The sequence below is a fragment of the Podarcis gaigeae genome (assembly GCF_964106915.1).
Source record: "Podarcis gaigeae genome assembly, chromosome: 3".
Classification (NCBI taxonomy): domain Eukaryota; kingdom Metazoa; phylum Chordata; class Lepidosauria; order Squamata; family Lacertidae; genus Podarcis; species Podarcis gaigeae.
The window spans coordinates 75,550,536-75,563,712 of record NC_139680.1 but is presented as its reverse complement, the minus strand read 5'-3'; the positions used below and the strand labels follow the sequence as shown (position 1 = coordinate 75,563,712).

The window sequence follows — 13,177 nt, the reverse complement described above, 5'->3', positions numbered from 1 at the left end:
TACCCGTGTGTTTTTTGTCCACAAAGAACACTGGGCTGCCCCCCACCGCTCGTGACTCTCTGATGAAACCTCGCTTGAGGTTCTTGTCAATGAACTCCCTTAACTCCTGCATCTCACTGTCTGACATTGCATACAGCTTGCCCACTGGCAATTGTGCTCCTGGGAGTAAGTTAATTTGACAGTCAAAGGGTCTGTGCGGGGGCAGTTTATCTGCTTCCTTTTCACTAAAGACGTCAATCAAGTCAGCGTATTGTGGTGGCACCTTCCCCTTGTCCATCACTTCCATCCCTGCTAGAGTGGCCCTGGCCCCTGCCTGAGCCTCTCCCTCCTTGCAGTGTTCTAGGCAATGTGCTGATCCAAAGGAAACCACTCTCTGATGCCAGCCTACTAGCGGATCGTGTAGTGCCAGCCAGCTCATTCCCAAAATAATAGGAGCTCCTCCCAAGGTGGCTACGTTAAACGCTATCAGTTCTGTGTTACCTCTTTATCTACTTGCACTTTGATGTTCTTTCAAACTGCTAGGTTGGCAGGAGCTGGGACTGAGCAACAGGAGCTCACCCCGTCGCAGGGATTCGAACCGCTGACCTTCTGATTGGCAAGTCCTAGGCTCTGTGGTTTAACCCACAGTGCCACCTGCGTCCCAAGTGGAGTTCTAGTGCAAGGCACAGCCTGAGACTGCATGGGAAATGTTATGTATTCAGCTGTCTGTTTGCCTGAGCTTGAGTCTGGACTAAGGCTTCTGAGCCCCTGTGTTCTGATTCGATACAGAACATCACAGAACATTTCAGGATTTGGGCCTCTGCCATTGGCCCTTAAACTCTGAGTCGTGATTCACAGCTTGGAAGTTTAGACAGCCAATCACGTTGGGGGTGGGAGTGGCCCAGGCCTTCAGGAATGTATATAAGTAGTTGCTTTGCCCCGTTGTCCAGTTCTGTTAGTTCATTAAAGGTTCCTGCTGTTATCACTGTTAGTTCATTAAAGGTTCCTGCTGTTATCACTGTGTCTTGCCTCGTAGCAACCCACCTACACTTCAGGAAAGACTCTGGAGATAAGGAGTGGGCACTGGGAAGGTGTCCTCACAATTGCTTCAACAAGGCAAAACTTCCTTGATGTCACTAGACTGCATCTTAAATCCCTCCTCAATTGGTCCCTTATGGCTCAGGTTCATGGCTTGTATCTACCAGAAGCCATACATTCTGTATTGTGGGCCTAATTCTGTAGAACTCTGCCCCAGCTGAGATCATACAGGCCCGCCTCCCTGTTGAACTTCAGACCTTTCTGCGATTAATTTAATTGATTTAATCCACTGTGTGCTCTTTGTAATCTCACTGTACAATGCTTAGAAGCTCTGGTGACTAAGTGGTATATATATAGCTGGAATAAAATAAGCAAAATATATTCACCTCTGCAAAGAAAGTATTCCCCATGATTTATGACTACTGTATTGCCGTCATCCTTGTATATAAAGCCTCTCTAAACTGTCTCTGTAACTGAGGTTCCCTATCCTTGCAAAATGCTACTTCCAGACAGTGACCTCTAAGGTACTGAGTGGCCTAGGTTTTAATCACTCTGCAGAAACTGGGGTGAGGTTTCATAAAACCGTCTAAAAATTAATTCTAGTCCTTTATCTCCTTTTGTGTGCAGTGAAACCCATTTCAGCTCCTCTAGTACAACTACCTCAGAGAGCCAAGAAGCATCTTCTGATCATGGGCCAAGTGCGTTGCAACAGCAGCTGCTACTGATGGTGGCACGAAGAACCCTTTCCGAAACCCAACGGGTACCGTGTAATATCTCAGTTCCTAACACTTCGTATAAATATGTCCCAGGGAAGGAGATTTCTTTTAAATGGGCCTTTTCTGTTATTGCTGGGATTAGGGTGACTTGTTTAATAATCCTGTAAATATTGATGTACATACTTGACAGTTATTTCAGGATATTTGACTACTTTTGCATGCTTGTTCAGAAAAGATCCCTTAATACTCCCAGCAGGGAAGGAAGGCATTCCTTACTGATGGGGCCAGAGCGAACCTTTTCTGAAACCCCCACTCTTGCTGATTGTCTGGATCAGGCTGATTATGTATTCATTGTATTAATATATTCATTTATTGTTCATTATCTCTTTAGTTAATCTCCTGATGAAGAGCTGTTTTGTCTTGAAATGTGTAAGGAGAGTTTGCCTTTGTGTAGGATACACTGAAGTGTATATATAGGTGAAGCTTTTGTGGGTTTTTAGTTCAAGGTTTGTGAATTGGCAAATCTGATAGAACTATTGCTTCTGTAGGATAGCTTTGGGGATGACTGCTGTGTGAGTATAGGTGGGAAAATCTTATACAGCCGTACCTTTGTTTTCGAACAGAATGAATTCTGGACGTCCACCCAACTTCCGAAACGTTCGGAAACCAAGGCACAGCCTCCAATTGGCTTCCGATTGTGCAGGAGTGCCAAAAACAATAGTGGAAGCTGCATTAGATGTTTGGCTTCCCCAAAAATGTTTGAAAACCGGAACACTCACTTCCAGGTTTTGATCATTTGGCAGCCGAAATGTATGAGTATCAAGCGTTAGACAACCAAGGTATGACTGTATATGTATGTGTGTACACACACACACACGTATTCCTGTGCTTCCTGGGGGTGGTGTGCATCTGTTGGGGCTCTTGCACTTGGATCAGGAGTTTGATAGCCTGGGCCAACAGCCTAGCTAAGTGGGCTACAATGGAGGCTGGGATATTGGGGTAAATGGAGCACTTCTTCACCAGCTTCAGTCTGCCCTCAGCCAGCCCCCACCTTCCTGATTCCTCACTTGCAACAAGCCCAGGGGGTGGCCCTACCTGACAGATTCCTCTTCCCTAGTCTCAGCAAGGAGGAGGATGGGGACAAAAGTAGAATTAGTTGGCTCTGCCCTCCATTGGCTCCACTTCTACTTCCTGTGCCATTGTTTATGTAGCCAAAATGCCACCATCCATGCACATGAGGTAGGTATCAGCAGACTTGTGGGAACTTCAAGGTCTGCAAAACCTTTGGAGGTGGGGAAACTCCTAAGGGGAGCAACGACAGGGAGAATGCACACTGCGGCATTTTCTTGCAGTTCCCACTAGTAAATAGTAAAAATTTGGCTTTCCGCCCTTGCCCATGTTGCCTCTTGGTAGCAAGTATGTGCATGCAAAAAGTTTTCATTTAATTACTTCATGTGTTTTAATTCAGTTCAGCTTTTTTGGGTTATAACTATAGGTCATCACAAATAAAAAAAAAGGGAGATCGCCGTTAATGAATGAATGAGATGAGAAGTAAAACAACAAAAACTCCATTTTACTTCAATGCATGCATTTCTCCTCTTCCTCTTTGGCGATCACTCATAGCCGAGTAACATTGTCTTCCATAAACACAGTCTTAAACGTGAGTCCACAAGTGACCTTGGAGGCCAATTCCAAACTTCCTTCCACAGTGGGGACATAGGTTTCCGGTTGGGAGTTGATCACGGTGTGGGTTTGCCAAACGTGCCTTTCTCTTAGCACATTTCACCCTTTCATCTTGAGTTCAAGCATCTTCAAAGCCCATGACACCTTTGGTAAACGCTGTTCTCCAATTGGAGCACTCGCAAGCCAGTGTTTCCCAGTTGTCGTGTTTATACTACATTTTTTTAGATTTGCCTTGAAAGAGTCTTTGAACCTCTTTTGTTGACCACCAGCATTACGCTTACCATTTTAAGTTTGGAGTAAACATGACTCCACATTTTGTTGCAGTTCCCATAAGTAAATAGTAAAAAATTCACCCTAACATGGGATTTCTATGCATAAGTGATATTATTACTTGTTGGGTTTTTTAAATTAGACCATATGCTTCAGATTGGACAGAAACCTTCCAAAAACTGGCCAGAATAATCCTTATATAGGAGAAGGGGAGTTTTTCTTCACTAACTGATGGAGAAAGTTATTTTTCATCTTTCATATAAAGAACAATGTTGTTGACATTTTTAAAAAAATAAAAAAGGAAGTCAGAGCATATCCTTGCTTCCACCTCCTATCAGCTGAAATAAATCTACTAAGAGCCCCTTACAAAGATAGTTTTCCCTTCGGGGAGGTGTTAGAACAAAGCATCTAGAAAAGAATCAGAAGGCATTGGTCAATATTGGTGCTGGATAGCTTGAGCCACAACAATGGTTTCAGAAGCAGCTTCCAAATTCACAGATACTGCAGATAATAACCCTTTCACGAGTCTTGAATGTTTATGTATTAGATGGCTCAGCATAAAGCAGTTGTGCAGAATGAAGAATCTGCTCCTAAATCTTTCTTGTTCTTCCATGAAGGTGTTATTTTCTATTGTCCAGACTTCAAGTTTAACTAACAGATACCTCACATATATTTTAGCAACAGTATCAAACTGATTGATTGGTCTATGATTCAGTGGTAAAGTTTTATCTTCTGTTTTATATATGGGAGTGGGTTTAATTCATTTCATTATTCATCAATTTGCTTTTCATTTGTTTTCACAGCCGATACATAATTAGTTCCTTCATTTTCATTATTCCCATTCACTGTCATTTTCTACTGCCTTAAGTGAAACTTAGCGACATACTCTTCAGCTGCCTGTAACTTTAGTGTTTTACATTTTGAAAAACGGCATGGTATTTTTTAGCCTCTTTCTAACTCTCCAAAGGATCAGACCTACCACATTCCAGAAAGATAGGACAAAGTGTACCCATGTTATAGGCAGTTTAAAAATGCACACCTTTTCACTAATGAGCTATGAATGAAGTGAATGGGAAATGAATGGGTTTTTTAAAAAAATCAAAACTTCATTCAAAAGTCTACTCACTTTTTTAATAGAAACAAATGAAATAAAATGGGGCTTTCTGCCTGTTCCATTCCAGACTTTGGCTTTTGAACTCAAGGATTCTAGAGTGGAGAACATCCTCCCTAGGGTTTGTTTTAGGTCAACTTCTGGCCTTGTTAACTTGTATTATTCCATCTGAATGTCTTATTCTGATGTAATATAATACATGACTGTAGCATTGTAAGAACCATACCATTGACGCAAGTATTACTTTGGAAGTCGTCGGCTGTTAGATTTGGGGCAGGGGCAGGATAGCAGTCAACCTGTAACTTTAAAACAGGATCTGACTGCTCAATGAAAACATAGCTTATTTTCTACTGTGGTAATTTTTCATTAGAAAGTATGTTAAACTTTTTAGATGGTGGTTTTGATTCCGAAAGGTTAACCGATGATTAAATTGAACAATGTTTTTTAAGGAGCAGAGAGTAGTTAGAAAACAATTTTAGTATTTCAGAGAAATAAAGGTCAAAGGAACTTATTCCAGCATCTTACAGTAATTGAGTTTGTGGTTTGATAGATTCAAATCACATACAAAACCTAAAGGTCAAAGAGCAATCTTGGCTGAAGTGGGCTCAATAAGTATTTTGTTTCTGTATATTGTAAATTGTCTGTGGCACAACTTTATGACTACAATGAAAGATAGACTAGTTTCTTCTATGCACACGAAATTGGGTTTTATTCATGGTGCAAGCAAAATGAACTCTATTTTTAAGAAGTTCAATATAGAGGCTCGTTCAAAAGTATCCACTGGAAAAAGAAACCGGTATGAAATTGCATAGCTTTCTCTTAGGCAATTATATTTATCTTTTATTTTATTTTAAAGCATCTCAGTGAAGACCTTGAGGATTCATCATGTTCATCGGCACAAAAGAAAATTAACAGGCAGTTTTACAAATTTATCGTATTTCCTGGCAAATGGATAAAAATCTGGTATGATCGACTTACCTTGCTGGCCCTGCTAGACAGGTAAACTTTTCTTTTTTTAAAATTTCTATTTTACAGTGACATTTATTTGTTCCTTAGAATAGGGCTGGCATTTCAGATTCTGGGTGGGAGGTAGACCAAAGGGACTTAAAAGGAGGTGAAGATTCAGTGTGAAAGGTCTACTCGCAGATACGGTAGAGATTAAATTGTGAAACGTTTATATAGACCCATTTATTGTAGCAATCATACAGAAACTGTGGCTTGCCAGAAATGCACGTGCTCCTAAGGAATAATCACATGTAATTTGAAACATGGGGAACATTGATGGTCTTCCTACCTTTTTTTTAAAATAATACCCTTGTCTGTCACTCTGACTTAGCAATATTTTGCATGTACTGTGACTTCAGTACACACATCTTGCTTTCTCACTTGTAAGGGCTCTTCTGTTTCCTGTGGTTGTGGGGGCAGGGGACAACTTTGCACAAAGAAGCCATCTAAGGATGGAGTATTGTGTCTTCATCAGGACATAATACAGATTTGTTTTAGGGCATCCAGAGAAGGTTAAGCCTGATGCAAATAACTGAGATGGTATTATTATTATTATTATTATTATTATTATTATTATTAGTTAGTGCACAGTTATGGACTTAAATTCCATTAGTTTCACTTAATTTCTTTAGATAGCACATTGCACCTGCCCCCTCCTCTCCCTAATGTTGCTATAAAGATATGTTATACATATGGTTGTATTTCTTCTTTGAGTAAACTACTTGTGTTTTATTTCTATAGGACAGAAGATATCAAGGAGAACGTTTTGGCAATTCTACTAGTAATCCTTGTTTCTTTTCTTGGCTTTGTAATTATGAACCAAGGTTTTTGTAAAGACATTTGGATCCTCCTGTTCTGTCTAATCATGGCAAGCTGTCAATACTCCCTTCTAAAGGTAAAAGTTAAAAAAATACAACAAATACATATGGGGTCCTGTAATTCACTGATAGCTAATGCGGTGAATCTTGTTTTGTTTTCAGAGCATTCAGCCTGATCCTGCCTCACCAATACATGTAAGTTTCATCCAACAGATAAAAGCTTTTACCGGTGACATATCTGTTCTGTCAGTTGGTTCAGCTGAATTTCTGGAAATAGTTGAAATAAACAATCTCTTTAGAATCCTAACTCCATTTTTCCAACTTAAAAGTTAAAACTCAATAAAATGACTTTTTTATTCTGATGATGGATACAAAGTAATTAGAAGAAGACTCAGGTTGACTGACTTGCAGGTGACACATGTTTTCTCCTTGCTAAATTAACTTGTACTTTGTCATTCTGCATGTCTGAATCACCCTTTTTGCATGAGCACCAAAGTACTGTAGTACTTTGGGAGAAGCATAATTAAAGAATCAATACTGGAGAGTTATGATATATACTAGGAATGTTTTTATCAAGTGGCATCAAGCTGAGATGCATGGGATCTGCTAATTGCAGGAACAGAATTCACTTATTCCCAGCTGACAAAGTGTGGCTTCTGATGTTACTCAGAAGCAGTGAAAGAAAATGTGCAAATGACTTGCACATCTCCTTTCCATGCTTCCAGACACTGTCTGAAGCAGTGACTCACATCCTTCTCTCCATGGGGAGATGTGTGCTGGATGTGCATCTTGAAATCACACATCTCCCCCAGTTTTGCTGCCTGAGTCATTTGTTTTGGATGTTTTGGATGTTAAATGGGTTTCTGATAAGATGAGTTATGCAATGACTTGCTCATCTACTTATTTGGGCTTACACAGGTGATATCAAAAGTTGCCCACAGGCCATTATAGAGGGTTCTAAAAATCCGGGTAGCCATTATTATAGTGAGCAGAGAATAAGGATTTCCCTTTTTAAATTGGCCTTGGTGTACAGAATTCTTGGAGACTTATTAGCGATGGTAACTATGAATTTAAGCCAGAAGTCCTTTGTAATGGCACATACCACTGTGAAAATTCAATTTGTTGCCAGTTTTAACTTGTCCTCCCTCACTCAGGGCTCAGGGTAGAATTTAATGTACTATTTGATTCTCTGCAGTAAAAGGTGTGGGAAAGGGGGGGGAGATTGTGGCATGTGAGCATTTAGATACTTATTGATACTTATTTTGTAGGTTATCAGCTGGTTAGGCTTAATGCTGATTAGAAGACTGATGACCCCCCCCCCCCAGCAAATAATTGATTTGCTACTTTTACACACAAAATAATATGTAAAATAAAACTCAACATGCACCAGTGGACAATATCGTTAGATATAGCACTATGTGTGTAACCTTGAACTCACATACTCTAGTATTGTGTGTGGATGTGTGTGATGGTTGGAAGCCTGATTTAAAAAAAAAAGGAAATTGTTAACAATGCTGGTTGAATTAGTTAATTATGTCTGCATTGTTGAGCATAGACAGAATGGCATTTCTGTGGCTGTTAAACCTATTTATTTTATATGCTCGTATGCCACACAATAAGCAAAGTATCTAGGCAGTTAACATACCCATAAAACGGCAAAAAGTGCTGAACATCTGGACTGTAGTACACAATAGAAACTGGGTTGAGCCATATATCAAAAAAAGTTTGTGTAAACAGATGAGTCTTGAGCAAACATCTGAAGCAAAGTACTGATGGTGTCTGCTTAATATGAATAAGGCAGGGGCTTCACGACTGGATGCAGACATACTGAATGCCCTGTTTCTTGTAGAAGGAAAGCAAGCATCATGTGACACTCTTAACAGTTCTTCTCCAGCTGAGCATAAAGACCAGGCAGGTATGGGGCAAGTTAGTCCAAAGCTGTTCAGAGCTGTATATACTATCAGCAGAATCTTGGATTTGACATGATAGCTAGTTATATGCAGTTGAGTTATATGCTGGTGATGGGAAGCTGCCATCAACAACTAGGCAGCTCCATTCTGGTCTCGTCACAGCTTCCAGATCAAACACAACAGGCCCATCTAGAATGAATTAACGTAGTAGTCTGATTTTGAGGTTGCCAACACCTGAATCACAGTGACCAGGAATCGAGGAATGGGTGTAGTTGTCTCACCATATGAAGCTTATAGAAAGGTATTCTAGCCACCTAGACCACTTGGGCCTCAGTGATATAGATGGATCCAGGAGTACCCCTAGGCTGTGAACCTGGTCTCTCAGAGGAAGTGTGACCCTGTTCAGAATAGGTAATCCCCTGGACACAGAAACCACCCACCCAGAGCTCCCCCATTTTACCAGGAATTAAGCTTTATTTATTGGTCCTTATCTTGCCCACTACTGCATCCAGGCACCAATCCAGTCCTTACACAGTGCCACCTGATTCAGATGTAATAGGGAAGTAAGAGCTGAGTTTCATCTGTACACTGATGACACCTCGTCCTCGTGACTGCTTCTAGAGGTTTCATCGAGATGCTGAAAAGCATTAATGAGAAAATAATACCCTGTGATACTAGATGCCATAAACACCATGGGGCCAATGACTTCTCTCAGTACTACCCTCTGGGCTTGACCCTAGATTCTATAATTGCAACCACTAGCCCAATATTATCAACTTTTGAGTGGCACCCACACTTAACTGGGAATGAATCTGGGATCTCTCTCACTCATTTGTAGCTCTTCCCAAATTTGTATAAGCCCTCCCTTGCATCAGTCAGAAAGACTGTAAAACTCGAATCCAGAACTCCATGGGTTCAAACTTAAAGACTCTGCATGATCCCAAATCACCAAGTCATTTTGCTGTCAAAGTTCACTGCAATTCATGTCACAGCTAACATGCAAATTAGCTAATCCTGAACTTCATTGTGTTTCTTTTCCCTGCAAGCATAAATAAATCACAAAGCATATGGAATTGCTAGATACATCAGAGCTGAAAGGCATTTCATGCTTAGATGCAAACTGGGCATTGCTATTAGAGAGCACATTAGTTTCTAGTTCCAATCATTACTACATATGATTTCCAGTGATTTATAAGAAATAAATATTCAGACCTCGCTAAAGAGGTAATTTTCTCTGTGCTAAATGTAAGTTCTGTTTGTCAGTTAAACCATATAAAGTAGCATGAGCGGTAATCAAATCAGTTGCATGGGCAGACATTAATAATGTGCACATTTGTTTTAAAATGAAAAGAAATTGGCTTAATCAAAATTGCATTATAATAACATCAAAGCCTGATTTGAAAGTACTGGCAGAGACAAAGCACCTAATGATTTTTAATGAAAGCATTTTTCTAATGCAATATTGGGGACCTAAGTTCAGCAGTGGTAGGCAAGTTTTATTGAAATACTAAATTTATGATTTCTTTTATGAAATGCTATTATATAGGGAAACCTGCCCTATTTTTGATTTCACTGATTCTGATGTCTTTTTAGTATGGCCATTTCTTTCAAACCACCGTGCTGTGCAATTATAGGCTCTCCATATCCCCTGTTTTGCAAAAGCTTTGGGAAGAAAGTCTGTTGTGCCCATCATGACTGTAATATGAGCACCCTCTCCACCCCTATCGCCAGCTATATCCAAACAAATAACTCAGTCCTATGAACATCTGGATGGAATCTATGGATGGATCTCCGCCCACAGGATGCTCCTGTGGAAGAATGGGAGAAGCACTTATAGCTGATTCTCTCTGCAGCTTCCTATGCACCCCCTGAAAATCTGTTTGGAGTGTTAGGGGACCCTCTGGAACTGTGTGGGAAGAAACTCGATGGGCAAGGGCTGAAGGCAGAATCAACTAAAGTCACCTCACATACAACCTTCCTCCAGCAGGGAGCTTCCACTGGATCTCAGTTCCTTCATTGAACAGAAGAAGGAGCCTTTCTGTTTGCAGAGGGGCAAATCCCACCAAACCTTGGGATTGCATGGACATGCAGTGGACTGGAAAAGAGGGTGCAGCTACTTTTCTTATCCATGCTGCTTTTAGCTGTCACGTTAAGCTCAGTGGTGGAGCTTCATGCTCCAGCACCGGGGGGTGGAGAGCAGGCGGGGGCAGGGCTGGTGCACGTCCTGGGGGCGTGGCACCCCACCAGGATCGCTTTGCCGGGGACGGTGCACTCCCCCTGCACCCCTCTTCCTCCGCCAGACAAGCTTTAATTGATGTCACACAATCCATAGGTGTTCAGACCAAAGTTCTTTCCAGTCCATCCAACATCCTGTGATTCAGGCCTTCAACATGCCTCATAACAACAAAAGCACAAGTCTTCTAAAACTGGATTAGTACCAAACTAAACAGCATCGTCATAAAACAGAAGGGACTTCTCTGCTAACCAGATCACCCTTCCCCATATACCTTGTGAAAGGAGATCATTTTGACCAGTCTCCTGAAAATCTGAATGGACTTTGGAAGAAAGCTCCATAAAGTTTTTGCACTTCTGCTTTCCCTTGTCTTCTGCGCCCAAGTCTTCTTCTTCTTGCTGTTGTTTTCAAAACCTCATTTATATTTTTCAGATAGCCTTACAGCAGCTTTTTCCATGACAAAATGGAAAAGCAAGGCACATATATCAGAGATCTGAAACAGAGCAGTGCTGCATAATGTGTTACAAGCACCAACATTTTTTCACATTTTATAATACATGCAAATGGAAGCACAGGCACCCTTATGAACGGCTCCGCAAGTCGGCATGACAGGCTGCCATATTGTACTTCTTCATAATTCACAGAATTGCATTAAAGTCAAAGCACACAAGGCAGGTTGATGCTAATGCCAGGACACACAACAGCAGGGAAATTAAAGAATGATTAGAGTCCCCACATGTTTGCCCTTCTGTATTAAAACAGCTGGGGGAGACTTGGCATAACTGTCCCCAGGATTTTTATGTGAGAGCTATAAGTGCTCTTCATTTCAGGCTGTTTCCGTGGGTTTTGCAGTTTTGAAAATTTGCACAGACTTCTTAGTTGGGGGTGGAGTGCCCCTTCCAATGTTACGTTAGCTGGGAGCTGCTGTGTGGGTCCTTTCTGTGTCCTTCCATACCAGTGGGTATCTGACAGCGCACAGGAAAAGTGAAGATCACAGCTTCTCCTGCTGCCACTTTTGAGGTTTCCAGTATGAATCAACGCTGATCTTCCTATGTATCCAAGATCTTCCGGCATTGCTGTGCTAAGGTTACCAGATTTTTTTCAATGAATCGGGGTACACTTTTCAACTTCAATGGATTTTGTATGCAGACTGATTTGTAAATCTGGGGACTGTCCCCGGGAAACGGGGACGTCTGGTAACCTTATGCTAGGCAGCATGGGAAGAACATGCAATACAGCAGCTCCCAGGGTGCTGAACATAATGTTACAAGAGACACCCCCAAAAGTGGGGCAGTGGTATAATCCTTTGACCACTTCATCCATGGCATCAGTGGTACATGGCTTGTGGCTCCATATAATTGCTGTTAAGCTGGTTCACATGTAGCATTAAACCGTGTTAAAATAAACTCTGGCTTGACATGGATGAGTAGCAGGCTTTTGCACACAGTGAATACCAGCGCATTGCTTGTTCGCTTTAAAACATTTATTTTAACTATGGTTCAGGATTATGTACAAACCAGGCCATTGTAGTTAATGACATATACATTTGGATTTTGGAATAAAAAAGAAAATCATAATATACTGCTATTCTCTGATATTTGAGATGCATATCCTAAGTTTTGTACTTTTCATGTTTTGCGATATGGAAATATTTTTGTGATGTACAATATGAAAATTTGCACTTTGCGTATGAAAGGGTATAATGTCAGCATTAAATATATTTATGTTTTGTCTGCTTTTCTAGGGGCACAACCAGCTGATAACGTATAGCAGGCCTGTGTATTTTTGTATATTGTGTGGCCTTATTTTATTGCTAGATGCAGGATCCCAGAACAAAAGCCCCCCTATTTATACGGTATATGGCTTGAAGATCTTCTCACCAGGATCATTTCGGGCAGCCAGAGACCATGTGATTGGTGAGTTAAACATTAACAATGGGCAGTCTGGTGCTCTTATTTTGTCACTTTTTTTGCCTCTTTGCTTTTTATCTCTGGGGTTCAGAATGTGGTAGAGAATAAACCTTTAAACATGGACGGATGTCTTGTGTGTTGTACATGGTCAAGCACTGGTAACCTCTGATCTGTGTAGCACAGGGACAGGGAAATTCAGGCCTCTGTATCTGAACCACAAAAACTTCCCCAAGCCACACCCCTCACTGGCCCTGTGTGTAAGAAACATCCTACTATGCAATGGTAAAAATGACATTTGTTGCCCCACCCACTTTTGCCTCTGTTCTCGCCATTCACTGCCATGTTCTTCTTGGAAGGTTGCCCAGTAGTGAAAGCTCCCTTGGGTTGAAAAAGGTTCCCCACCCTGATGTAATGGAAGATGCTGCTGAAGTTATAATAATAGCTGGGGGTGTTTTCAGAATGTTAGGAATGTTCAGGTGTTGTTTAATGTCTTTATTATGCAGT

At 41.1% G+C, this 13,177-nt stretch overlaps 1 protein-coding gene across 1 annotated transcript in view; it reads left to right on the top strand.

The window, feature by feature from the left end:
• Window positions 1-13,177, top strand: part of PCNX2 (pecanex 2) — a 133,395-nt gene that overhangs the window by 24,896 nt on the left and 95,322 nt on the right. The window contains exons 10-14 of the mRNA XM_083731981.1: window positions 1,645-1,777; window positions 5,654-5,796; window positions 6,544-6,697; window positions 6,783-6,815; window positions 12,508-12,679. Of these exons, the coding sequence (XP_083588107.1) occupies window positions 1,645-1,777; window positions 5,654-5,796; window positions 6,544-6,697; window positions 6,783-6,815; window positions 12,508-12,679 (635 nt within the window). The remainder of the gene's footprint in view (window positions 1-1,644; window positions 1,778-5,653; window positions 5,797-6,543; window positions 6,698-6,782; window positions 6,816-12,507; window positions 12,680-13,177) is intronic.